Below are 26,174 nucleotides of genomic sequence, written 5' to 3' on the forward strand. Positions count from 1 at the left end.
TTCTAGGGGTGACACATAAAAGTAGCCGCAACCTTGAGTGAGCTCTAATAAAACAAACACAAAAGATCCAGTAGCAGATGATTCTACGATAGTTTACTCTGGTGATAGTCCCCACATAGAGAATGAGCCTCCGCCGTACGTGATTTTTGGAAAGAGAATCAAGTCATAATTTCGTAATTTTTCATACATCGTAATGAATATCTACAAGACCATGAAAGAGACCGTAGCCAGGACAATAAGAAAGACTAAGCCCTGCCTATCAGACCCACCCATCATCGACAAACTGGCCGCCGACTCAGCAGTATGATTGGCAGACCCATTGACAGCTGTGGGTTCGTCGCCCAGCCCCAAAGGCAAACCCTGATAACTGAACGTTAGATTCTGCGGAATGGATGTGTTGTAGCACTGGCCGTTCGCAATGTCTAGATTTGTCAAGTCATCAGGATGCAAGAAGAACATGTAGTTCGACTGGTTGAGCTTCTCAAACCCAGACGTATCGTATGGGAATTTGTCTCCGGAGTCAGTGGCGCTAGTGTTCCGAAGAAAGATACATTGCACTTGGCCTGGAAAGTCGGTCGCCATTTCTGGGTAGTCACGCATGACGTCGCTGTTGCTGGTGTCCGCGATGAGGATAAACTTGCGCTGCGGAAATGTCTCAAACACCTTTTTCAGCAGAAATTTGCGGATGGACAGGGTGGCGGAGACGTCGCTAAAGTTGAGGGGACGGGTGTCGAAAGACCCGCCGGGGTAGTTGTCATAGATGAACTGCATGTAGTTTCGGGTGACTTGTTCAGGAGTCGTCGTCTGTAGTGTGGTGGTGAGTACACAGCAACAATACAATAAGGGACATTTGGTAGACTAACTAGGTAGTGAAAGTGCAGGTTGGGGAGACTGATCGACCAATTGCGATAGATGTCCGGCATATTCTCCCATGGCCGGAAGGGACGTGCGAACGAGTTGAGTAATCCTTGCTCGGGCTCATAGATTTTGGTGACTCGTAGGATGTCATCGATGTCCGAAACGACAGTGAGCCCGATCGGAGGCACAAGATAGGCTGTGCTGTTTCCAATCGTTGCGCCCTCCACGTGAACGTTGAGTCGTTGTATCGCCGAAGTTTCATTACCTGCTGTCAAGCCGTTACTGGAAATTGGGACGAAGGTGTCAAAGTCACCTTCGACCGTGGTGTTGTAGGGCAGAGTGAGGTCTTGGGTGCCGCCAGTGGTATTAGAGGATCCACCGCCGCCTGGCTGTCCGCTTGATCCCTGACTCGGTGCAGGCTCTAGGTGGATCGTGTTTACAGCGACGTCAGGTTGCTGGACGACTAATATTTCGGCTGTTAGATTCCGGGCCTGTTTCTGCTCGGATTCAGAAAGGTCGGATATGCTTGTATTGCCGAGGAATACATCAGCCAAATCATTCAGATCGGAGATGGAGGTGTTGGGCTGCTTGTAGACATTTCCGTGAAAGCGAACGTTCCAGCCCGAGTTGGTCCAGTTGGCATATGGGTCGATATTCAACACATTGGTGGGCAAGGCTGCCAACTCAGCGCTGTTCAAGCCCAAGGAGCTCACCACTGCATCTCCAGTGGGGAAACCCTGGAAGTAGTTGGGCACACCCGATGCGACCCAGGAGGGTAGGTCGGATCCCAGGCCAGAAAGGATGCTGTTAATATCAGAATCGACGTCACTCAAAATATTTCGACCAGCAACTCGTGAAGGGTGATGCTGAACCGGCGAAGGTGTGATGACGGGCTCGGGCGGAGCGACATTGTTGACGAACGCTGTGGGCGCTGGGATCGCGGCGACAACTGAAAGAAGAGCTGCCTGGAGCAAGGCCTGACAGGCAAAGCTTGACCTGCTCATTTTGATTCTCAAAGTGGTGGGGATAGACCTTTTGGCGCAGGAATCAGAGTAACATGGCTGTCTCTATTGTTAAATAACAACCAGAACACCCACCGACGTCATAGCCGTGCAGATCACTGGAACCCCAGGGCCACACAAGCGATTCATCCATTGGGTCTGGACGGCAAGACCCTGACCCGCAGTTAATTAACATATTCGTGCGACAAACCAGATTTCTGAATCAGGGACAGATCAGGGTCTTCATGCGTCATGGTCCTGGAGACGTGTCCACCACATGGAGCACTGCCGGTGCTCACCCCCGTTGCGTCATACTCAGATGGTACGCGATTTTCAATATTCCACTACTGTTCACTAGAAATAGCCGTAATTTCCATGGAGACTACCGTTATATCGTGAATAGCATACTGGCAAGATAGAATTAATCGCCTCCGTCGCGTTATTATTATATAGGTAGCTTGAAATGGCATACCTTGTCTTGTGTCAGTTTAGTCCGACAGGTTCTTAATCACAGTACCTTGCAGCAGGTGGTAATCTGCGTGATCTTCAAAACATTCGAATTCTTACCAAAATAAAATACGAAGAAAGTACATTTTAAGTCGGTTCGGATGCAGATCCGATCGATGGTTTGTCGCTCCAGTGTCCACATTGCTCTCTCCCATGGCGATCGAAAGCCGGAGTCCAGCAGCGGAGAACTATTATTGGAGAGAAGGACGAGAAAGAAAAAATTCACCCAAAAATATTGAATTAGAAAATAAAAAATAGAAAAAAGTATAACTTGACCAAAATAGAATTCTGCTGGCTTCTATAAGCGTATGTAGTCGAGAAGGACACAATTTTTCTGTGCACGTTCTGAAATCGTCTCCCTGTTAGGAGCACAACATGGGAACCTACCAATAATCTGCCCTCGCTCGATTGTTGCCTAATAGATAGATTGTGTCGCATTTATGTGATTTGCACTAACGATACTGTGTATGCTTACCTCCCAAGTCCAGGTAACCACGTTCTAGCCTCGAGCTGAGGCTGTGTCGGTTGCCGGCGGTGCCCCGATCTGCATGCATGTCAGCCACGACGGGCTGACGCTAAGTCGCTCACTTCATCCAATACTTATATCGACGGCTATCTCGTCGTCTTACCATCAATTTTATCTGGTTCAACTCACCCTTCTCCAGCGACACCAATACATTATGCCTTCTGCGGTGCAAGCCGTGGACTTCTCCTGGAGTAGCGTACTGATCTCCTCCGCCCCATTAAATTTTTCACGTACTGACCCGCTCTACTAGACTGCGCCAGGCTCAGTCCTGAACTTCGTCCCCTGCTACCAGGACTATCAGTGTGCACGTCTTGAAGTTCCTCTAGACTGGTCAGCCAGTGCCACTGAAATTACAACGGCCACCTTGGCCGTCATAAAACTGCCTGCACAGGTAGACCCTGCCGACGAGCGTTACGGTGGCTCTATAATCGTGAACCCAGGTACGGGCAAAAATGCCACTACCGCTACCATTCTGGCCCCCACCACGGTTTGCTCACTACAAATACAGGTGGTCCTGGCGGGTCCGGCGTGCAGGAAATACTTGACCGAGGGAAAGAGATCCAGCGGATCGTGAACAGCTCCGATGATACACAGCACTCTCGCTATTTCGACATTGTCTCCTTTGACCCCCGTGGCGTGGGAAATACCCTCCCTCCCTTGACGTGCTTTCCTGATCTGCTGTCTACTTACCTCTGGAGCGAGGCCGTGCAGGCCCATGGCTTGGTAGGTAGCTCCGACCATGCAGCTGATCATCTCTGGGCCCGCATGCAAGCCCTAGCCACATCGTGTACGGATCCCCATAAGGATGGTGCTGATATTGGTCCGTACATGAATACCTGGAGTACGGCACACGATCTGCATCATATTGCTCAACTGCTCCAGCCAGACCCTCACGCAGACGCAAAGCTGCAATACTGGGGTTACTCATACGGGACTCTGCTAGGTGTCACTTATGCAACTCTCTTTTCGAACCAAGTCCACCGGATGGTGTTGGATGGGGTAGTAGATGCAGTAAGCTGGTACTCCGGTGATTTGTCGACATCATTCCGGGACGCGGATCATATACTAGACAGTTTCTTCCGCTACTGTCATCAGGCAGGCCAGCCGAGATGTGCTTTTGCCAGCCCGTCCGCCAACGGAGAAGACGATGAAAACGCAATAAGCGACCTCCAACAGCGTTTCAAGAATATATTGTCTGACCTGAAAGCGTCCCCCGTTTGGACCACTCATCCAAACCCAGATATAATCACCTATTCTGACGTGAGACGTCTCCTAAAACTCGCCTTGTACGCACCGGTCGACCTTTTCCCCACTCTCGCTACCATCCTAGCAGATCTCGAACAACGAAACACAACGAGCATGGCCGGCTGGAAAAGCATGCTACGCGAGGAAATGCAGCCAACTCACTGCCTCGATCCAGAATGTCAGTCTCATGCTCCGTGTCGCGAAGCATGTCAATACTCGTATCGCGTTGAAGTGACTGCTGGTACCGTATGCTTGGACTTAAATCAGAAGCTACTGAACACCACCCGCGAGGAATACTGGGATGAGTATCTTCGGCCTTCCATTGAGAGCAGTCATTGGATGGGGGATACGTTTGCAGACTTTTTGATGCCATGTGCTAGGTGGAATGGTCGTGGACCGGGGGACTTCAAAGGTTCGTTCTAGTCTCATTGCACCTAGCTGCTCCTAAGTGCTAACCCGAAGAAGGACCTACCGGGGCTGAGGATACGTCCATACCTATACTCTTCGTCAGCAATACTCTGGACCCAGTGACTCCGCTTGGCGAGTAAGTCTCTCGCCACCCTGCTATCTGTCTGTACATTCATCTACGGCCTATTAACGATAGTATCAGCGCCCACGCCATGTCCGCTCTGTTCAAACAGTCTGTCGTATTAGAGCAGCAAGCTGAAGGTGTAAGTCCAATCCCTTCACATATGCTTTGCGACCATGTTTAGAGACGTATGTTCTGACCGCACTTCATTGTAGCATTGCTCCTTCGCTTCGCGTTCGGGGTGTACAGACAATTACATCCGCACGTATTTTCAAACTGGGGAGCTTCCAGCACCAGGCACGCGATGTGAGACAGATATACGCCCCTTTGGGGTTGAGGAGGTGTTAGATGGAATCTACCCAACGGAGCTGGAGAGGACGGAGCTATGATCTATCTACCTTGGTATATTGGTATCCGGAGTTTCCCCTGTCAGTACTAATCAATAAGCAATCACCAAAATCATTAATATTGGGTCTATGGGGAAAATGCATTGTTTCTATCCATTATGAGGAGCGGACATGGGGCATATATAATTTCTGTCAGAATAATGGATTGTGAAAACAATGCCAAAGGAATGAATATTTTCATGCTGTGATCCCGGGTAGGCGAGGTCACGTGAAGAGTGTCGGTCGCGCCCCGGCACGTCGCTCTCTTTCTGCTGCTTAGCGCTGCTGAGATGGGATATCATCTATAACCAGTTGAGACACCGGAAAAGAGCACTAGCGCCCCCGTATCCAAAAGGTGCCAGATAAGTGGTCGGTCACCGGACGCGTTCCGCCAAGTTCAACACCGTGTTCAACCACAGTTAATCATTCTCAAAACATAAAATATCTCTCGATTGTATACTAGTCCGTCGACATGGCCCCGGGAGAATACTATTCGCTGCGGCACATACCGGAACTCGTAAAATTAGCCTCTATACAACCTGCCACCCAAGCGGATTGCATTCCAACGACCTTGTCGGGCCCGATCCCAGCCGTATCTCAGCGCTTAGAAGGACGGCTCAGTTTGCGGACATGGGACTGGGAAATTCGGCATACGCTCAAGTGTCGCGGCTTGGAGCATCTTCTTCGAAGCGATCTACCTCGCCCCGACAAAGCTAACGACAGATTTGCACTCTGGCGCCATTGGTCAATCACTGTCCGAAGATGGATGAATCGCCAGCTCTCTCGCAAAATAAGAGCGAAGTTGGGGGCCTCTCGGTGTGCTAAGAAATTACGCGGATGATGCCTATAATGTCATCCGAGAGACCACGCCCTATGCAAGGCTACGTGGTTCAAGCTCATTGATATGCGGCGCTTTCACTACACTACTGTGGCGCAATACGTTACCAGTTTTCGGCGAGCATATATTGACGCGAAGGAGTTGAATTGCGGTATTAGTCCCTACACCGCACTGATTGCGATCCTTGGTGAAATCGAGTCAGATCTTCCGCATTGGGTCGCCACGGTGTTATTATTCTTGCCTGAAGATGCGGTGACCGGTTATACTGACGCTGATTATTTCAACGCCTGTCGCATGGTAATATAGCAAGATGATATGTTAAACCAAAGGAGTTTTGGGGTTGCGAAAGGGGGGTGGTTTCTTCCACTTGTGCCTTTCGAGAGAATAGTAACCCAAGATAAAAGAAAGAGAAATTGCAGAGAAACAACAGTCGATATCTGACTTGTATGGTGGTTGGGAAATTATCAAATTCCTTATCCTCAACATTGAATGAGTCAATATACTCCAACATGATCAACAATCAAGTCTTCCGTTGTTTCCGCCATTTGAATATGAAGATCAAATAGGTCGCCAACACGGCCATCGTGTAATTGAAAAGAATGAATCCAATGAAGATTCCGACGTTGTTACCCCGTTGTGAATAGCTCATGGCATATTGCTTGACCTATATTTCCAAGAGGGGGTGTTAGCAGTTCTTATGTGGACGAATGGAAATGAACAGAAATGGAGGGAATAAAAACCTACATATTGATCACCATCCGCATAGGCACAGTAGTGACACTCCTCAGTTGCGTCTGGGTTTACTAGGTAACCTGTGGAATCCCTTGAAGCGAAGAAGTCAGCTGCATACGAGGCACATGTCTCCCCGACGGGCACATGGAATGTGGTCAGTTCGGAGTCACGGCAGGTAATCTGCAGCGAATGCATGGCGTTGGTACCAATCCCCTCAATGAAATAAAACAGGGGTGAGATATTATAGAACCAGCGCCATCCACGAGGTGTCAGAGGTGGGGGTGAGAGAGGTCCATTGAAGGTATTTATCACCAGCCAGACGAAGCCAGTAGCCACCTGTGCGGCCAGCACGGTGGGGAATAACGCGGCCGTTAATTGAGCGATACTCGCGACGAACAATGAGTAGAGCTCGTACATGAGAAAAGCATAACCAGCGCGCGTTGAGATGGTGAAGTATCCGACCATGTAGTACCACAGAACCCAGTATACAAGCCCTCCCAAGAGCGTGAACGGGATCTCCACGAGAAGCGCGCTGATAGTAAAGACGCTCCAGTGGTATACACACGACTCATTCTCTCGTGCCAGGAATTGATCGCGCAGGAGGATGAAGCGAGGTTCGATCTGGAGGCTGAGCACGGGCCCGGTGATCACTCCGACGAAGATAGAAAACATGCGTCCGCGGGAGTCAGTGAGATCGTCGGACAGCTGGAGAAATGTGAGCCCGTTCATCAGCCCCATCCAGATGTTAAGCTGGAACTTGCCCAACACGTAGTCTGAGTCGCGCCAGTAATTCGTGAAAGCCCGTTGGGTGACCACTCGAATCTGCTCGAGATAGGAGGCCGCATAAGCCCGATCAGAGCCTGACGACAACAAAGTATTTCCTTCCCGTGGTTGAAGGAAGTGTTGAAGCTGCTTTTGGGTGGAGACATACTCGGGCGACTGCTGCCAAGTCTATCATGTTCGGGAGATGAGAAATGAACTGCGTAAAAGCAGGGTAATTCGTTGAGGTAGGGATGAGGAATCATACCTTGAACCAGTCTACGTCAGGCTCTCCGCTGACTTCCAGAATGTAGTCCGCTGGATTTTCCGTTTCCCGGCAGCATCGCGTATACCGAGAGAAGTAATCGATTATAGTCTGGCACTGAGATCCTAACGGACCGAAATAAATGGTTTTCCCACCTGGAATCAGCAGAAGCAAATTATCAAACTGTTCGATCATCTGCGCAGAGGGTTGATGAATCGTGCAGAGAATGGTCTGCCCGGCATCGGATAGCCTGCGCATCAGTTGCACGATGGAGAGTGCTGAATTGCCATCCAACCCGGACGTGGGCTCATCAAGAAAAAGAACAATGTCTGGCTTCGCAGCTAACTCAACCCCTATGCTGACCCGCTTGCGCTGTTCGAGGTTCAATCCTGCCCCTGGTACCCCGATGATTGCTTCGGCGATATCTTCTATTTCCAAAAGCCGGATGAGAAATTCCACGTGTTGCATCTTCTCTTCCCAGGTGACCGCTTCTGAGCGGCGCAGGCATGCGCTCAGCTGGAGTGCTTCGCGCACTGTGGACGATGCTAGATGGATATCATTCTGGTGAACGAATCCTGTACGCCGCCCCATCGACGCCGGAAGTGTCTGCCCATTCAGATAGAGTCCGCCAGATATGCGGCCAATTTGGATACGCTGAGCTAGAGTATCAAGGAGTGTAGTCTACTCGTATAGCAGGTCTGTCAGCTTGGGGTATATATGAAAGAATCGGCACGACTTACCTTGCCAGCCCCCGACATCCCCATTAACGCAGTCATCTTTCCTGGTTGAAGCCATCCTGTACCATAGAGCCTTGTAAGACTTATACTTTATAAGGACAGAGAACTACATCTTACCTGAAACTTGGTGAAACAATTTCCTTCCATCGTCAAGTTCAAGTGACAGTTCATGCCAAGCAAACACATTTTGTGTGTTGTCCAGACAGCCGATAGTAGGGATCTCATCGTTGGAGATGGGTCTGAGTTCTTTGGAGTCAGTCACATACGGTGGCTTCTCAATGTCCGTAGGACGGGTGGGTGAGGCGTTCGCCCATGATGGCAGCTTGCGGTAAAACACCGTTGCCATTTGCTCAGATGCATGACGAAATCGCTCCATTCCAATTCTAAACAATAACTAGAGTCATTATGGCTTAGTATGAATATTCTCGGGAAAAGAAACTTACGTTACAATAGTTGAAAAGAAGACGAAGAAGGCTGCATTTATGGCAACATTTCGCCACAAGTGGAAGTAGTTGAATCTATACTCGACCATCAGGTAGAGTCTTCCGGAAAGATTCAATTGGCCTGCTACCGACCCAGACACTGCACAGGCCTGAAGACTCGTTTCATTGTATGATGCCCCCCGAGGGACGATGTTCTGCAGGCTGCATGCATATAAATTGCTCCCAATCTCGTTGAGGGCGATGGACTCGAAGATATAGTACATGGGCTATACAAGTATTGAGGAGGTTAGCACATTCTGTATGGAAGTCTTACGATGACCTTCTGTTTCAACTTACATCAAGGTAGCGGATCCATGATAGCCAGACCTTCATTCCTGGAGGTGTGATATAAAACCCCGTGTAGATGATCAGCACATTGAGTAAGAGCCCAACGGGGAGAATGGCCCGAGTGATGGAATTTGTGAAGACAGCTATGGCTCGAAACATAACACTCAGTGCCATTAGGCCCATGTAGAGGCACACCAGCCATGTGAAAAAGTTCCCCGCCGTACGCTGGAAGCCAATCATCCAGTAGATGGGAAGCGAGTACAAGATGAAGATCAACTTCCAGGGTACGTCGGCGAGGATCTGACCGAGTGCGTAGGCCGCGGGTCGGTAGAATCGCAACGCCTTCTGCTTGACCAATATCGGGCGTTGGACAAAGGTATTCCCAAATTCAGCAGAAGCCTGCAACCCCATGATCAAAACGCAGAAAAAGAGGGCCGATGCACGTGTATAAAGCCCTTCTGTCACGGCTCTCTGATTCCGGAACAGAGTGCCTAGAAGCAGAGCTTGGATGATTGTCCCGGCTGCCTCAGCAATCCAGGCAGCCCGATCAGTCAAAAAGATCTGGTAATGGCGTACCGTACACTCATATACCTGACGGTACAAGGGCAGAGCGTATTTTGATGCTCTAGAATCTTTACTTGTTGCTGACTGAGGTGGCTCAACAGCCTCACGCACCGTCTGCTGGTAGAAGCTGCTTTCTCTGAACCGGGCCTCAAAATCACCGGGCTGAACGGGAACCGGCCGCTGGGGGTCTTCCCGAACTTGCCGACCTGCCAGAGGCCCTGACATAGACGCCAAAAAGTCGGAAACCGAGATCCTTGGGGAGCAGTAAAACCCAAGGGACTCAAAGTAGGCTTTTGCTGATGACGCCGGGCCATAGTAGGCGACGTGGCCATCATTCAGAACCAAGATCTTGTCAAACATTGATACTGCAACATCACTAGCTTGATATAAAGACATGGCAGTCATGCATCGACTGCGGGTGGTGTATTTGCGCATGGTAGTGAGAAAGCGGATGGCAGTTGATGAGTCCAACCCCCGAGTAGGGTTGTCAAAGCAGAACAGACTAAGGGACATGATCAGCTTCTTGTCTGTTGTGAGGAGTACTGGATGATCTACCTTGCACGCGTGCAGAGGGCCTCAGCGAGAGAGACACGACGACGCTGGCCGCCGCTGACTCCACGAAGATGGTCCGTTCCAATTCGGACTTGAGCTGCATGAGCAAGACCCATCAGCTGCAGAAGGTTTTGTAGGTCTTCTTCAATCCTGGAGGCTCTATTCGGATCAGAGTTTGAATGCCGGGCATTGAGAGCAAACCTAAGCGTGGTGCTGACAGATAAAGTTGGAAAGTGGATGTCATCCTCCCCTGTAAACGTGCATAGCCATCTTAGCTAGTGCATGATTCAATTGGGGTGTGAGAAACTCATACCAACGAAGGCCACCTGGTTGGGCCTAATTCGCCTCGCTGTCGAGGCATCCATTGAGCCATACCAGACGTCACCCTCCATTCTCAGATACTCGTCCCTCATGTTCGACAAGGCTTTCAGCACGGTGGTGCATCCACTGCCCGGGCGTCCCACAATCATCAACATTTCTCCTTCGCGGATTGTCCCAGTCAGACGCTGCAGAATGGGCCGAGATGGAATTTCCTTTCGCGAAAACCAGGTCACCGGGTTGGCGAGCGATTTTAGACGTCGTAGAGTTTCGGGAACATCGGACATCTGTTGGCGCTGGTTTCAAGTCAGTGTTATGGAATCTCTTGTCACCTTCATGTGTCGGAAACATACCCCAACTCCTGCGCCTATGACTGACAATTCCTTGAATATGATGCCACCCAATCGTTCTGATTCACTGGTAGTCTGGCGATTAAGAAAATTGGCAACCAGTTGATCGATCTCTGCATCCTGATGTGTCTCTTGACTTCCATTGTACTCATTATTTTCGCAGCCCAGTGTCTCCATGATACACGTATCAAGCTGGTAAGGTGCTTAGCTACGCTCTATAGTCATCTCTTGGGCGCGATCTTGCTAGGACTTTAAAGGAGCTCCCAAGAAGCCTTCAAGCACCGAAGCATAGGAGAATGTGCCGGATTACCAAATGGGGTAATGGTTGCTCCTTATGGTTAGATCAAGGGCCAGCTCCACTCTCAGCGGAGTTGGCCGACTTGGTGGACAGCATTGGGAAGTAGATATAAATAGCAGACACGAAGGCGTAGGAAAACGACAAAATGAAAAATCCTTATTTTTATCACTTACTCAAAAATAATCAAAAGTGTTTTCAGCAAGAACCATGTCAGGCTCCCAGGTTGATCCCGATCAGTTCACTCGTGCGGGCTGCATAACGCGGAAATACTACCGCGATGTCTATCCCACCATCGATCCATCACAGCCAGAGCTATCCCAAAAAGATAAAGTAACCATCGTCACGGGCGCAGGAAAAGGAATTGGTCGAGTGAGAACAGGCCCAACCCCTTTACAGATGCAATCACGACTGACCTCCGTGATACTCCAGGCTATTGCGCGAGCTCACGCCCAGTCCGGCGTCAAAGGGCTAGTCCTGATAACTCAGTCGGCTAAGTCGGCTGAAGAGACGAAAGCAGTCTTGCAAGCCGAATTCCCCTCTGTTGATGTGCTGGCTCTGCCCACGGACATCACCAATGAGAAGGAAATAGCGCAGACTTTCGACACTATCAGGAACCACTTTGGCATCGCTCACACTTTGATCAACAACGCCGGGGTTTTTGCCTCGATAGCGCCCGTTGCCCAATCAGACTCCAACACCTGGTGGAAGGACTTTGAGGTCAACGTACGGGGGACATACCTTGTCACCGCGGCATACCTGCGTCTGATCGCCGCAGAGAGCGCTGATTTTCAGCCCACTGTAGTCAACCTCATTTCGACGATTGGTCTGACGCCGCCTGGACTGAGCAGTTACTTTATCAGTAAACTGGCTGTGGCAAAGTTCACCGAGTTCGTCACAGCCGAGAACCCCCAGGTTGCCACCTACAGTCTCTCTCCGGGTATCGTACAAACCAGCATGACCCTGGATTCATTCAAGCCATTTGCTAAAGACACTGGTATGTTCACAAAAACATCACAACTGGCAATTCAGGAGCCCTTAGGCTAACCAGGGCAAATTTCCTTGGTCTGTAATAGCGGAACTCCCAGGTGCCGTGACCGTCTACTTGGCCGCGAAACGGCCACAATACCTTAATGGACGTCACCTATCCTCCAATTGGGATTTGGCAGAGCTTGAAGATAGGCAAACTGAGTTGTCCTCATCAGATACGCTGAAAGTGGGCCAGTTCATCTGATGGGCTCTCACTACAACCCTCTGGTGGGGAGTTACTTTCACGCAACGGCGTCGCGTTCTCGTTGTCTATAAATGAAAATAGCTGTCCCTATCATTGGTGTATCCAGATGTGATAGGCTATTATATATCTTGTAGCAGGCATTTGAAACTCAGTTATATCCGATATGTGCACATGCATATGTAACGAGGACGATAGTGGTTGTAAGGTTCAAAAATTAGTTCCCAAATGTATCTCAGGCACGTCCATCAACATATCACTGATTTCATGACAGTAACCAGACCAGGTATTAGGGTCAACAGTATCTGCAAATGACCACAAAGCATTTTCCTCGAATGCGAAGGGCAAAGATTGCTGGTTCTCTGCTTCCAATTGTTCGTCGGTCTGCACCCTCCGATAGTCGTTGCGATCACTGAACGCTGATGATTGAGAACTCAACAACTCTATGAGGGTACTAACTCTCCCTAGTAGATACCGTGTCCGTTGAGCCGCTCGGGATGCAATTGGATTATCTGTCCCCGCCCCCTCAAATATCGGAAGTGATCGCTCAACATGTTGCTGAGCAAGTGGGAACCAGTAGCATAGGGGGTAGGCCAGCATAAACCCAACAAGGGTCAGAACGGCATTCCACACGTACTGGTAGATCTCCGGACATCCATAAAGAGCATCATTATAGAGCATGCGAGTGTGTATGAGGTCTGTGACAGTTAGCGCGTGTTGTAGTGCCGTGGTAGCGTGTATGTCGGCTTGTGGGCTCCGTTGCGGAACTAAGCCGCGACTTGGGAACTGGATAAATGGTCGGTGAGCCCAGAGTATGATGTCATGGTACCGAAGCTCTAGAAGCGATTTTTGTAAGGTGAGCGCTGGGGCCTCTTGAAACGACAGTGTTGCATTCTGATCATGTTTCAGCCGACTCATGGAAGAGGTAACCTCGTCTGGTTGATAAACATTACATATAAGTGTAATGTTGGTGTAGAGGTTCGCGTCCAAAATTTGATCTCTCCATCGGTACAGGCCCTTGATTTCCCGCGACAAAAAGTGCGCATGGCGCTCGATTTGATCATATGGATCTATTGTCCCTGATGCATCACGCACATGACGCTCCAAATCCTCGGCCATCTTCCTTGCCACAACAGTGAGCGATATCGATGCCGAATGGAATCCGAGCTCTGGGGTATCCCAAGGATTCTGCGGGTTCAAAGGTGGCGTGTTGAGCATCGCATCATCTAAAGAGATAGCCATAGGCTTTCCCAGAAGTCGTGAACAATGGAAGTCGAGGTGTACCAATGTCCACCAAACATGATGACGCGTCTCAAACTCATGTGTGGTCGCACGAGTTACCAGGGGGTGCTGTAAGTCCAGCGACTGTGCGAGTCGCATCGCCACGCCAATAATATTATATGCTGCTTGGTACTCTCCGAAGTTCTGTAGAAAAGCGGCCATGAAGAGATGCCGCTGCACGTCTAGTAAAGAAGGCTCTGCATACAAATGATAGTTGCTGTTCGTCCCAAGAGCCCTTTGGAAAAAAGCAACATATAGGCTAGCTAGCGAAGGGGCTTGATGGGAATGCTCCCCTGCGTGTAATGATACTGAGCCAATTTGAATGCTTAGCAAGCGGTTCTGAAGCCCAGCATAATGGATTGATTGTAAGCAGTAGGCCATCAGCGCTTGCCGCAATGGCTCAGACTTTTGACCCGACGTGATCGTCAAGTCCTCCGGGCTAATAATCGGCATTAGAGGATGATACCGAGTCCAGAAGACATCAAACAGCGATTTTTCAAGCTTCTGTAAGCTGTCCAGCGCCAGATATGTCACATCCGACTCGGTTGTCCTCAGCAAGTTTGGCGAGGAATACTGAGCGTCTGAAGGAGCCGGGTCAATAGGCTGAGGAGATGGGCGTGCTGACATCTGCGATACCATAGAGCAGAAATTATTCATTCGAGAGATAAAGCCAGCAAATGAATCCAACTGCGGGCGCGGAGGAGCGATGGTAGCATGGTTTGTGGATAGACTCCGTTGTGAACTGGACCTTGGCCTCACTTGTTGGTTGGGGCTTTCTTGAATCGGGGTAGATGGCGGCGCAACCTGGGCTGGCCGGGGACTGCGTAGAGCAGCCGGCTGCAGTTTCCGGGTGCCAGAAGGTGGTCTTGAGTGCTGGGTCGGCTTGCTGCATTGGATCTTGTTGGCACGACACTGGCCACAGGGTAATCCACCATCGCAGCGAACCCGGTGCTGACGGCAAAAGTCGCATGCTCGGCGCACTTTCTTCCGTTTGACCAGTGGTGTTGATCGTAAAGAAACAACGTTGTAAAGCATTCCGGAGTGAGTGATAGATGAAAGTGAGGAGGGTGGAGTAGTAGGTAGTAGTGTGGATGGAGTTCGGAGAATCCAGGATCACTACTATTATTTACTCTACTCACCTTACTACTATAGTGCTAGGTAGGAGTACTAAGTGAAACCTCAGTCACCTGACTCCACCGTCCCGGAAGATCAGACCAATAGGATGCTGAGGAAGAGGTAGCCAATCAGACTAGCTGGAGTAACCTGACAGTGTGTGGACCCGACGGAGTACGAGCATGTCCATAATTGACTGATCACGAGTATCTTAGTGATAGGTTCCAGTAGTTTGTCTGGGCATCCTATCCCGTAGTCCAATTGCTTTACCCACTAGATGGGGTCTTTCGGCAGTGTATAAAGTACGATCTACCGAAAATCTTTAGATGCCACAAGTCCGAACTACAGCCATGGCTCTAAATGGCGATACTTTAAGAACCTACACTGCTGCAGTAACAGTTTATCTTTAGTATCCGAGTATAAATGGACCCCCAATCCCTTCTAATCGTTTCAAACCTCTGATCACATCGATATGAGGTCTGGTCTTGGGACTTGCCGTCTTTGAGTACAAAGAGGCCTTTTAGCTCGACCTCCCTTCATGCATCTTTTTAGAAGCTTGCTGTGCCTGGCTACTATCGTGATATGGGCTAAATACATGCCTGATGCACCATATAGTTTGCATGGACTAAGCCAGGAGATGATAGTCCTTGGGCTTGGGAGATGAATAGCCACTCGAAAGAGCGGCAGGGTCTTCGGCATCATGGCTAGCAGTGCCTATATGTTAAATTTGGGCAAAGTCTGGTGGATACTACACCGAAAGAAGGGCAGTGCTACTATTGCAACGTTGCCTACTTTCAAGCACCAATTCGTCGATCCGAGAAAGGCTATTGGCGGTAAGGCTCGCGCTATGAGTTTGGAGGCATACCCCCATCTCATATGTACGACGAAGCATCATATCTGTACAATATGCAGACTTACTAACCCAATGACAACTCAGAATCAGATCTTCGTGACGTACGACACGTGTCGCGCTCGCATTATGCAGCATAGGCTGACTCAAAGGGCTCTAATACGTTTGATGGGTGAGACCAGTCCTTTTCCAATGGCTGATCAGTCAGATAGTCCGTATATGTGGATTTGCGACACGTCACCTTGTTGATAATAGGCGCGTGCCATCCATAATATTGACTGAGATTTAACTAATGTCTACCCCACTAGCAATGTCAGTTGAATATTCAGATTCTAAAATGGATACCAATATACAAGCAATCCCTGGACTAGAGAAAGCTTTTGCTGTGAGGCCGGCCTCTGACGATAACGATGTGAGATCATCGCAATCTAAGCGCTCAATCGCGGTCACTCTAACCAAGCCTTCCTTTTATAGGACATCTTCACTAATGTAAATCCTCTATGGTGTCCGCTCGGACTGAATGCCGTATTTGGGGGCGTCCTCATGTCTCAAGCCCTTAACGCGGTAATGCAGCGAGCGTCACCTTCCTTTGTCGTCCACAGCATGCATTGCCATTTCCTCAAGGCCACCCGGGTTGGGACCCCTGTTTTTTATCATGTGAGCCGAGTGAGTCAGGGCAAAGCATCCAGTGTGTACACTATAACTGCAAGGCAAAATAATCACGATGTTTTCATCGCAACCGTGAGCTTTAGACGGGCTTCAGCTCCAGTTGGGAATGTCTTGAAACATGCAGTTCCAAAGCCTGAATTAGTGTTTGATGACGAGACGCAACCCCATCGCTATGGTGAAGGCACTGCGAGATCTCTATTTGAGTTTAGAATGGCAACGGCTACCATCGGTAAGCCCGAGAAACGATAGATATTTGACTTAGTGCTAATTTGTATAATCAGAAAAAGGTGACTTCAATCCCGAGACGAAGTACTTCAGACGCATTGTTCGCGCACAAAGTAGCTTGGCTAAACCAAGTGGCAGCAACGAGCATTTGCTTGCCCTGGTATGTATGACAGATACGTATACTGCTGGAACGGTCGGGAGAGCCCACGGTATACCAGTATATACTAGGTTCAACGCCGGTTTGAAGGACGGAAATCCTCGAGCACAGGTGGCCTTCAAGGCACTGTCTACCGTAGCCCATACCCTTCACTTTCACAACGTGGATCATATCTGCGTCAACCACTGGATGACAGAAGAGCTGCATTGCCCTTGGGCTGGACACGAACGTGGCCTGGCAATATCACGCGTATGGTCATCAGATGGAGTCTTACTTGCAACTTGCTCTCAAGAGGTGAGCAATGAGCTGTTTTACTAGTCGCGGTGTTCATTTTTCCCACTTTCAACTAACTTAGAGGTGCAGGTTCTAGTTCGACTCCCTCAGGACAATATCCCAGCAAGGCTGTAATAAGCATACCTCAATGTCCACTTAATTTGTACATTTTCATGCAAACTATCCCTGGCCGATAAAAATTTGTCTCTTTACGTGCCTCCAGCACGTTCAGGTGGCCACCATAACAATAATAGTGGCGGTGCGGCTAACTTGACGACCGGCAGCACGATCGTTATCGACACATGCTGGTTGAAGATCACCGTTATTTGTGTTCCTGTAAACAGCTTTGCATCCTGGTAATTATATTTGCATGTAATGCGTTGAACAAATATCTGCGAATCTCTTGTCGAGAACTAAGGGGGGAGTGGTATCCCAGCATGACCTGCACCCCAGCTAAGAAAAGAAAAGATGTCAATACTGCGCTACTTGAGCATAGCTACCAAGTTCCCAAATGGTTCCCTTCGGCCAATGGTGCTTCGATCCCTCCAACGGTGCTCTCATCAGGGCTTTTCGGGTTGAATCTGACAGTCTGAATATCTCTGGAAAAGGCGGATATTAAGATATTGTACACTGCAGTAAATGTCCTTCTAGTATACTACATGATACTATTGTACTTGCACTACTCCATCAGCATATGTTCATCTTCATTCAAGTCATTGATTGATTGCAGGCCCCGACTGCGCAGCAATTCTATATGAAAAACATCGTTTATCTCTTGACACTGTTTCTCGCCACAAGAGTTGCCAGTATGCTTTGAATAAGCTCCCTCTACAGAAAACTATATTGCTCAATGAAGCCGGAAAGCACCAACCATGCCGAACAGGGAGATCAACATCATTAGTTGAAAGGCTAATCCAGAACAACATCTAATTGGACCTCACGCCCAGCTTCAATGTCTTAGACAGACCTTAGTGCCATTCCGAGAGCACAGAGTCAAGGTGAGTGCTTCCTCCCACGGGCCAGGATCCCTGGTCTCCAGAGTTGAGAACTGCTGTGCCAGACGGACAGTAACATATGCGGCTTCGGTCAAGGCATATTGTTGGCCGATGCAGATCCGAGGACCACCGTTAAACGGCAAGTATTCCCATCCTGGGCGCAGATCTGCCCAGCGCTCCGGACGAAACTCATTTGCGTCAGGTCCATATAGATCTTGGCGACGATGCATTGCCCACACGCTGTAGAACACGATAGTACCCTTGCGCACGAAAACGGGGGATTTCCCGTTGGGACCGCTACCGACTGGCAGCACAGTATTACTCAGTGCTTTACGAGAATTTACTGGGACGACTGGGTGAAAACGAAGCGCTATACACAGAAAGTTAAATGAATGATGAACCCTGCTAGTTGATGGCAATGCATGCGCTGGAACTTACACTCATTCAGACAGTGTTTAAGGTATGTCAAATTCCGAAGCTGCTGGTATGTGGGTGCGCGACCGTTGAGAGTCGCGACCTCCTCACGCAGCTTCTTCCAGATTTTCGGGCGCCGCACAAGCATAAAGAACAAATTGCTCAGTAGTGATGCGGTGGTATCACGGCCGGCAAGGAGAATGTTCATGAGTTCATCACGGATGCGGTCGCGGTCACCTGTCTGTTCAGCCAAACCCTGTAAGAACAAATAGCGGGTATGCCTTCCCTCATCGTTCGAGCCCTTCTTGGCATATTCTTCACGGTACTTGAGCGCCTTATCGATGAACTGCTCCACCAGGCTATGACAGATACGGTTGGATTGCGTCGCTTTGTGGTCGGGAATAACCCGCCCCAAGAAACCGAGACGGGTGTTTCTAGCAATAGCATGTTGGGCATAGTTAAAAGCTGAAGCAAAATCACTGTCATCTGGTACCACACCAGACAGACGCTGATTCAGGCTTTGGACACTGTGGCCGAAGAGAAACTCGGTGGCGGAATCGAGGGTGTAGCAGAAGAAGAGGTCTTGCAGGTCCACAGTCGAGCCATCTGTAGGGATCAACGCCAACAGACCTTGCATCAACTCCTCAAGCTTCTCTAAATCCGCGATCTGGTCCTTGACGAAATTGGGGCGCACCATGGCGCGGGATTGAGCCCAGTGCTCGCCATCGGAGGTAAAGATTCCACGGCCCAATAGCGGACCGAAGGTTGCGATACGACTTCCCAAACCATAATCTCTAAAATTAAGGGATAAGACACCTTTTAGATTCGCCGGCTCACAGGTTATAATAAAGGGGGTTGTGAATCGCTTTACACGGAATGTATTTCCGTACCGTTGGAACCGGTGTTGGATAAGTTCGAGGAAACGGTGGGATTTCGCTGCTTGGATGTTCTCCAGAAGCACATCGATGCCGAAAAGAGGATCTTTCGAGGCTGGCAATACAGGCTCACAACCATGTACCTTAGCAAACTGTGACTGTATCCATATACATCGCAAATTTTTGATCAAGCAGAAGAAGAAAACAACAGCAGCTCCGACAGCTATTGTCAAGATATGGGTGTTGTTGCTCTCCATCATTTTATCGGCTTGATAGTCGATCGCAAAGGCGCTGACAATTATTATATCAAACCTGGTCGGACCGCAAAGCCGCAAGGGGTGAATAAAGGGGAGAGCTGAGACAAGCATGCACACGTGAGAACAGTAATCAAGGGTTCTGGCAGAAGGCAAAACTTGGAACCTCCTTGCAGGAGAGCTTATTACTGATAAAGTGCATTCTCAGTCAGACCTGACCACCGTATTAGTGCTGTACATTCGTATTCGGTCCTAATCTTTAGAGTTGGAGAACTAAAACGAACATTTATCACCGGAATTTTAGACGACATTATCTACCGCTATCAGTAACCCTAGTCATTCATATATGGAATGGACAATAGTGCATTGATTCAAGTTCTCGGTTATGTTGAGCTAACCCTCACTCCAAGGGATCAATCACCGTCGCGCATTCATCCCTTGTTGAACTATCTTCGCGACGCGTAGGTTATATAACACCAGCAAACAATACCCTAGCATCGAGGCTATCCTGACTACCGCTTCTCTAATTTTCATCTCCTTGCCTTTGCATGCAGCGTTTTCTGCAATTGCGGCTACTTGCATATGTACTACAAGGCTATCACTGCACAAATAGTATATTCACGATATATCACTACTCACTTTTCAAGCAGAAGTTGGATGTTATCACTGACTAGTCTGTGGTTATACTTGGATGTTCGAAGTTGGAATGTATGTACCACCTTGGTATGTGAAAAATACAAATTCAGGATAAATAAATAGATAATCAAAGTATTGATAAATTTATTGCAGACTTCATCCTCATTGAGAGATATTGGCTAAGAGACTGTACTAGTTATAGAATAAGGACTATACCTGAACATAATAGGGGCCATCATACAACCAAATTGGCTTTCGTGACTTAAATCGCTTGCAATAGAAAATATTATATCTCTCCTCCTACTCACATGGCCGTTCAATACACTCTCGACTCCCTATTATGCACGGGACAGCCCTCCCCCTAAGTTGATAATACCGAATTGACATGGCTATATATCAGCTATCGACCACAAATGTAGTTTTAAGCCCACTCCTACATGTCATGCAGGTTTGACGTTCATGCTACTTGGCAAACACATAGTCGCAATAGGTGACGAGACAATTATTGATGATGGCTTGAGATTGTATGGAAACCAAATCAATCAATCATAAGCCAAGCCAGTTGTGCCATAATTTTCGAAAGCGACCCATTTTTCCCCGATGAAACTTTATCATTATAGATTGCAGATAGCTTTGCATGGGAAGAGGAAGTACTGTCATGTGTAAGCGTGCTGACGCGGGTGGGTCGGAAGGAATGGAGAGAGCCATTGGATCCCTCGTAGCGTACTCACTAGCTTCCAGCAGGATAGACTAACATCACCGGCATAATCTGGATTATTAACAATGCTCTCTTGCTTAGTTCATTATTAGAAATCAGATTATGTGCAGTGATTGTGATATATAAAGTATACAGCTGAATAGTTACTGTGGCCTGGAATGAACAACAATTACAAGCAAACTCAATCATTCATTCAAACACCATGTCTCAATCCAATCCTTCAATCGTGATCGTCCCAGGAGCCTGCGCCCTACCTGAACTCTACGATCCGGTGACTACAAGAATCGCAAGCCAGGGCTACGAAATCCACACAGTTAGGCTACCCAGCGTGGGCCCCAGCGATGGTCCCCTCCCGGAGCCCGGCACCATGTATGACGATGCGGCAGCGATTGCGCGTGAGATTGAACGGCTAGTGGAACAAGGAAAGGAGGTCGTTGTGATCGCGCACTCGTATGGCGGGACGCCCGCCAGCCAGAGCATACAGGGTCTGATCAAGAGGGAGGGCAGCAAGGATGCTGGTGGGGTGGTACGCCTGGCGTATATGACGGCGGTGGTGCCTCCCGAGGGCAGGTCGACCGCGGACGTATTGGGTAGTCTTCCTATGGACATCTCCGTCGATGATCAAGGATGGATGAGTCTCGTCGACACCGCGGCCTTCGCAGCCACAGCCTTCTCCGATATGCCCCCCGACGAGGGCAAGACATGGGCTCGACAGTTCACACACCATTCAGCAGCCAGCTTGGCTAATACCTTGACGTATGCAGGGTACAAGAACGTCCCTGTCGCGTATCTGCTGTGCACTGACGACTTGGTTATTTCGCCAGACGTGCAGCAGAAGATGATTGATACGGTTGCAAGTGAGAGTGGGCGGGAGGCGGACGTGACAAGAATTCCCACTGGCCATGTTCCTGTTGCAAGTGCTCCGGAACTCGTGGTGGATTGGATTCTGAAGATTGTAGGCTGGGAGGAGAAGTGAGACAGCCGTTGGGGAAGAGCACAGTGTTGGTTAGGCACATGGAAACATATAATTCTATGGCGCTCAACCACCGAGAAAAGGGGCCGACATCGGTTCCTAACAGTCCATATACTGAATTTAAGCATGCAAAAGGAATCGAGGTGTCTCCCAAGTGACCATAGTTATTTCTCCTCACAGAGTGATATTCTCAATTCTAAATTTCCAGTGCCATAATGGCGTCGTACGTGACCTACCTCAGCAAGGGCTCGGTGTACGAACGGCACAGGAACAACAGCAGCCTGACTCATTGTATAGTAATAACTTCGAGAGCCCTCCATAAGAGGGAATTCCCGCAGGCATTCCAGAAGCCCCTCGACTTCCTGAAAAGTCACAGAACAGCCGAAACTACTGGACTGGGCCTCAGACATTTCCAGGTGACCATGGGACTTAATCGCATCGCCATAGTCGATGATGATCATGTTATGGAGTTTATGGGGCCAAAATATCCGGCATGTAAAGGGACATTTGTGCGGGAATCAACCCTCCAGTTTGTGATTCGACTTTCCGGGGCAGATGCGACATCAGCGTGCTGTTGCCGATCTGGTCATCAATCTTAGCAGGCCCTGGAAGTTGGTCTAGTGAATCTTATGGCGCGCTCACACTTGCGCGTGTTAATTGGCGCTGGATGGTAAAGGCATCGATGTGCAGATCCACACGAAAGCACGTAGGATGTGCATGATCACAACGAACCTTGTCTTTGCGATAAGGCTCACAGGATGCGACTTTCCCATTGTGTTGTCACGAAGACCTATACAAGCATTCTGCACAACCATTTGCACTCTCCAGGCTGCAGGCGTTCAGTTGGTCAAGTGGTCAGTTTGTCGTGGGGGAGGGAGGCTTTGCTGATGAACATGTGATCCCGATCCATGTTCGCTTTGTAATTGTTTAGTCAGCCACATGATAGAGACAGTTAAGTTAGGTTAACTAACTCTTAACGAACTAGTTACATAGTAACTAAATCATCATGTTCTAGCAGCTTAGTAGTGACCTGTGGAAGCTCACCTCTGAACTGGCCCAGTACTACTTCTGTACCCGTGCCAGATTGTTGTGGCTCACCTTACTTCAGAATTACGTTCCACTTGATGGAACCCGACAGTGGAACCCTGACGGGGCGATGACGGCACGATGCCCTGGCTCCCCCGGAACCTGATCGGAAGCTATCCGCATGCAGAGCAGTGAGGGCGCCTGCCCCCGTCGAAGGTGATCAAGGCATCTTGATTATCGCATTGTTCTATCGAAGGGTACCAAGACGCCATGGCAGATGCTTCAAATTCTACAAGCATCTTTACCCTTCAAGGCGCCGGCGCCAGTAGTGTACGATACGCTCCCCGCCGGAGATGCGGAAACTCAGAGCTAATCCCACTACTTATTCACCCTAGGTCCTTGGATCCAATCCAACTCAAGAAGACAGGTATACCGTCCTCCTGCCTGACGAATTTTCGGGGCACACGGACAGTCTGGCTTTCTTTGCCGTATATGACGGACAGTATGGGAATCACATCATGACTCTGGCAAGGTAGTCGGGACTGACTTAGGGAAAAGTGCCTCAGATAAGGTTGCAGAACATGCAAGCAAGAATATCCGTCGGCTTCTGACTATCAGTAGAGAGTTGAGGCAGGGGAACTATGAATCAGCCATCGAACAAGCAATTCAAGCAGAGGAGAAGGAGCTTCTGCAAGGGTTTTGGGCTGGCGAGGAATTATTCGCCGTAGCCGGATCGACTGCCGCCCTAGTTGTCGTGAATCTAACCAGGGGTATCTTAGTTGTCGCTAATCTGGGAGATTCGCACGTTTTGCTGGGAGAGGCTGATGGGGCAAATCACACCTCGTTGAAGGTCGTATGTAGAAGTCATAGGCCTGTTTATCGTACTAGCGTCCTCTAACTGTTATGAAGGAGCGATTAACCACATCCCACAAGCCGGAAGATGCTGGGGAGAGTCATCGCATTGAGTCCGCTGGAGGGACTCTCAACACCGAGAGCGGTGTGTCACGAGTTGGTTAGTTTATCTTCGTCCCATATCACACGAGGTTGCGAACCTAACTTCCGCAGGGGGCTTGAATGTATCGAGGGCGCTGGGCGATTTACAATATAAAATGCCGCTAAAGGATATCGGGGAGCAGTCCCTGGCCAGCGGCCAGGAGAAAGCATGCGTCGAACCAACAAAGAGGGGAGATTTAATCTCCAGTTACCCTTCTCTTAAACGATACACTCTGCAGCCGGATCGTTGGTACTTTTTGGCCCTGACCACAGACGGGGTTACCAATACAATGGATGACGAAACCATCATGCACCAGATCGCAGGGAGCAAGCAAGAGGGAATGGATGCTGACAGGGTAGCCGCGAAGATCACCGAGAAAGCTTCAAAGGCACCTAGTAGTGACAATGCCACCTGCGTCACTGTGTTCCTGGATGGGCATAATGTACGAAATCAAGAGTAAATAGTAGGCAAGGCTGGGATTCGCATATTTACTCTCCACTCCCATGTCGATCTAATTGGGTATTCCGGGATATCTTGGCATTCCCGTTGACGCCCCCAGATCCAACGAGTCGTAGATCACTGCAGCCACAGCACGTAGGATTCTGCAAATCTCATAGTTACTAAATTGTGCTACGTTGCAGGCTCGTTCCTTCTATGGGATGACGGTAGGACCCACAATTACAAAAGTACCGAAGGTCATCGACTTTGGCTGTCGCATGTGGCTGGATGCGGCTAGAATGTCAGGGTCCATGGTTCGGATCAATGACCTCAGCGGATCAAGCCAATCATGGAAGCAAAATCATCTTTATCTCGATCGAGCAATCATAGCAAAATATTGCATCACGGAGTCTCAGAACGCGTTCGTCAATCAGGATATTCCTATTGGGGAGTTCGCACAGTACTACTTAAATAGCCGCCCAGCTTGCAGATGAACACTGAATGCCTCCGTTGTTTGAACTCGCTACATATAGACTATCCCATAGACTTTGCTGCTCGTTTAGCTCTGCAAGATCAAGATGTTCGAAAGTGTCGTGTCACCACCCCAGGTCCGTGGTCGAGTACCTCGGGTTCAGACAGTCGCAAGACCGGCCGTTGCGACCAATATCATCGATATCCGCAGTGATAAAGCAGAGACACAGCTACGTCATTCGCTCGAAGACTCCATCCATGCGGCCTGTCACGGGGAGTCTGCCATGCCGGAGCTTCTCCTCTGGGATGAAAAGGGACTACGCTATTTTGAAGACGTGACATATGCTCCATCCTACTACCTCACCAATGAAGAGATCGGCTTGCTCGAGAAGCATAAATACCAGATCGCAGAACACATTCCGTCTGGTAGTATGTTGGTCGAGCTAGGCAGCGGGTAAGCGTCCAAACCTTTCACCTGCAGAGGCAACTGTGCTGATTGAACAATCAGAAATCTCCGCAAGGTCAAGATCCTTCTAGATGCTCTGGATGAAATGGGTCGGGAAGTTGACTACTTCGCGTTGGATGTATCGTATCAAGAACTCCACCGGACTCTCAGCATCGTGCCCCCGGGGACATTCCGCCATGTCCGCTGCTTCGGGTTGCTGGGAACCTACGACGATGGTCGGGACTGGATGCATTTGCCCGAAATCCGTTCGCGATCCAAGACCATTCTCTCCTTGGGATCAACACTGGGCAGTTTCCAGCGGCCAGAAGCAGCCGACTTTTTGGCTAGCTTCGTCACCCCCGAAAGTAACTCGTCACTGCTCATTGGCTTGGACGGATGCAAAGACGCCGATCGCGTGCTGGCAGCTTATAACGATCCCGAGGGGATCAATCGGCGATTCATCAAGCACGGCCTTGAACGCGCCAATGAGATCCTAGGGCCGGATACCTTTGATCTCGACAAATGGGCTGTCATTGGCCGCTGGGATGCAGCGCAGGGAAGCCATAACCAGTACTATCTCCCTTCAGAAGATGTGTCTCTGGCAGGCAAGACCATTCCGGCGGGCCGGAGGATATTGGCAGTCAAGAGCCACAAGTACGATGCTGATGACAGGGATGCGTTGTGCCGGAGGGCAGAATTGGCTGTTGGTGATGCATGGGCATCCAAGAACCAATACAGTAAGTTTATCCCCATTAGCTCCTTTTTCAAATGCAACATTCAGAATGGGTTTCTCTTGTGTGTACACAGCTAATCCGCTCACAGATTTACTGTATCTTGAGAAACCATAGGGTGTCACTCATGAGCCGGAAGCATGCAGATAACCAAATAGTTTAGATATGGCTTC

The 26,174-nt window shown here is 49.3% G+C and overlaps 10 protein-coding genes across 10 annotated transcripts; 6 read left to right on the forward strand and 4 right to left on the reverse strand.

Moving 5' to 3' along the window:
- Window positions 1-148: 148 nt before the first annotated feature.
- On the reverse strand, window positions 149-1,884 carry BO85DRAFT_427587 (phosphatidate phosphatase App1 family protein). The gene is made up of 2 exons (XM_025658162.1): window positions 864-1,884; window positions 149-804 (listed from the first exon to the last, which is right to left on the reverse strand). Exons 1-2 carry the CDS (start codon window positions 1,860-1,862, stop codon window positions 202-204), a joined length of 1,602 nt encoding a protein of 533 aa, XP_025512441.1. The 5' UTR covers window positions 1,863-1,884; the 3' UTR covers window positions 149-201.
- A 1,147-nt stretch (window positions 1,885-3,031) lies between these two features.
- BO85DRAFT_104726 (uncharacterized protein) lies at window positions 3,032-4,881 on the forward strand. Its single transcript, XM_025653805.1, has 4 exons — window positions 3,032-3,088; window positions 3,143-3,332; window positions 3,401-4,549; window positions 4,603-4,881. The coding sequence occupies exons 1-4, from the start codon at window positions 3,047-3,049 to the stop codon at window positions 4,683-4,685; spliced, it is 1,464 nt and encodes a 487-aa protein (XP_025512442.1). The 5' UTR covers window positions 3,032-3,046; the 3' UTR covers window positions 4,686-4,881.
- A 468-nt stretch (window positions 4,882-5,349) lies between these two features.
- Window positions 5,350-6,278, forward strand: BO85DRAFT_104727 (uncharacterized protein). The gene has a single exon (XM_025653806.1). It carries the CDS (start codon window positions 5,525-5,527, stop codon window positions 5,891-5,893), a length of 369 nt encoding a protein of 122 aa, XP_025512443.1. The 5' UTR covers window positions 5,350-5,524; the 3' UTR covers window positions 5,894-6,278.
- Window positions 6,279-6,410: 132 nt separating this feature from the next.
- Window positions 6,411-11,114, reverse strand: BO85DRAFT_500580 (ATP-binding cassette transporter; the record flags this gene model as incomplete). Its single annotated transcript, XM_025664133.1, has 10 exons — window positions 6,411-6,554; window positions 6,635-7,573; window positions 7,650-8,327; window positions 8,387-8,442; window positions 8,501-8,766; window positions 8,827-9,092; window positions 9,163-10,219; window positions 10,273-10,519; window positions 10,583-10,883; window positions 10,941-11,114. The coding sequence occupies 10 exons, from the start codon at window positions 11,112-11,114 to the stop codon at window positions 6,411-6,413; spliced, it is 4,128 nt and encodes a 1,375-aa protein (XP_025512444.1).
- Window positions 11,115-11,442: 328 nt separating this feature from the next.
- Window positions 11,443-12,466, forward strand: BO85DRAFT_462193 (SDR family oxidoreductase; the record flags this gene model as incomplete). Its single annotated transcript, XM_025661831.1, has 3 exons — window positions 11,443-11,565; window positions 11,632-12,229; window positions 12,321-12,466. 3 exons carry the CDS (start codon window positions 11,443-11,445, stop codon window positions 12,464-12,466), a joined length of 867 nt encoding a protein of 288 aa, XP_025512445.1.
- Window positions 12,467-12,673: 207 nt separating this feature from the next.
- Window positions 12,674-14,779, reverse strand: BO85DRAFT_480436 (uncharacterized protein; the record flags this gene model as incomplete). The annotated part of the gene is made up of 2 exons (XM_025663007.1): window positions 12,674-14,371; window positions 14,504-14,779. 2 exons carry the CDS (start codon window positions 14,777-14,779, stop codon window positions 12,674-12,676), a joined length of 1,974 nt encoding a protein of 657 aa, XP_025512446.1.
- A 1,265-nt stretch (window positions 14,780-16,044) lies between these two features.
- Window positions 16,045-17,219, forward strand: BO85DRAFT_500594 (thioesterase family protein; the record flags this gene model as incomplete). Its single annotated transcript, XM_025664134.1, has 4 exons — window positions 16,045-16,119; window positions 16,182-16,605; window positions 16,658-17,052; window positions 17,122-17,219. The coding sequence occupies 4 exons, from the start codon at window positions 16,045-16,047 to the stop codon at window positions 17,164-17,166; spliced, it is 939 nt and encodes a 312-aa protein (XP_025512447.1). The 3' UTR covers window positions 17,167-17,219.
- A 761-nt stretch (window positions 17,220-17,980) lies between these two features.
- Window positions 17,981-19,575, reverse strand: BO85DRAFT_441466 (cytochrome P450; the record flags this gene model as incomplete). The annotated part of the gene is made up of 2 exons (XM_025658808.1): window positions 17,981-18,396; window positions 18,465-19,575. 2 exons carry the CDS (start codon window positions 19,573-19,575, stop codon window positions 17,981-17,983), a joined length of 1,527 nt encoding a protein of 508 aa, XP_025512448.1.
- A 1,353-nt stretch (window positions 19,576-20,928) lies between these two features.
- On the forward strand, window positions 20,929-22,005 carry BO85DRAFT_104752 (alpha/beta hydrolase). Its single transcript, XM_025653807.1, has one exon. It carries the CDS (start codon window positions 21,126-21,128, stop codon window positions 21,897-21,899), a length of 774 nt encoding a protein of 257 aa, XP_025512449.1. The 5' UTR covers window positions 20,929-21,125; the 3' UTR covers window positions 21,900-22,005.
- Window positions 22,006-22,900: 895 nt separating this feature from the next.
- BO85DRAFT_471237 (uncharacterized protein) lies at window positions 22,901-26,118 on the forward strand (the record flags this gene model as incomplete). Its single annotated transcript, XM_025662460.1, has 8 exons — window positions 22,901-23,252; window positions 23,318-23,424; window positions 23,481-23,775; window positions 23,832-23,934; window positions 23,988-24,372; window positions 24,944-25,279; window positions 25,334-26,007; window positions 26,093-26,118. Exons 1-8 carry the CDS (start codon window positions 23,193-23,195, stop codon window positions 26,116-26,118), a joined length of 1,986 nt encoding a protein of 661 aa, XP_025512450.1. The 5' UTR covers window positions 22,901-23,192.
- Between the last annotated feature and the right edge of the window lie 56 nt (window positions 26,119-26,174).

This window comes from Aspergillus piperis, assembly GCF_003184755.1.
Source record: "Aspergillus piperis CBS 112811 unplaced genomic scaffold BO85scaffold_19, whole genome shotgun sequence".
NCBI lineage: Eukaryota > Fungi > Ascomycota > Eurotiomycetes > Eurotiales > Aspergillaceae > Aspergillus > Aspergillus piperis.

What these genes read in the sequence shown, in the direction of transcription:
- BO85DRAFT_427587 (XM_025658162.1), bottom strand. Translation starts at nt 1,862, where the DNA reads ATGAGCAGGTCAAGCTTTGCCTGTCAGGCCTTGCTCCAGGCAGCTCTT. An exon ending in ACCTGCACTTTCACTACCTA is followed by an intron (nt 805 to 863) that starts GTTAGTCTACCA and finishes ACCACACTACAG; the next exon opens with ACGACGACTCCTGAACAAGT.
- BO85DRAFT_104726 (XM_025653805.1), top strand. Translation starts at nt 3,047, where the DNA reads ATGCCTTCTGCGGTGCAAGCCGTGGACTTCTCCTGGAGTAGC. An exon ending in TGGACTTCTCCTGGAGTAGC is followed by an intron (nt 3,089 to 3,142) that starts GTACTGATCTCC and finishes CCGCTCTACTAG; the next exon opens with ACTGCGCCAGGCTCAGTCCT. An exon ending in CTCTATAATCGTGAACCCAG is followed by an intron (nt 3,333 to 3,400) that starts GTACGGGCAAAA and finishes CTACAAATACAG; the next exon opens with GTGGTCCTGGCGGGTCCGGC.
- BO85DRAFT_104727 (XM_025653806.1), top strand. Translation starts at nt 5,525, where the DNA reads ATGGCCCCGGGAGAATACTATTCGCTGCGGCACATACCGGAACTCGTA.
- BO85DRAFT_104752 (XM_025653807.1), top strand. Translation starts at nt 21,126, where the DNA reads ATGTCTCAATCCAATCCTTCAATCGTGATCGTCCCAGGAGCCTGCGCC.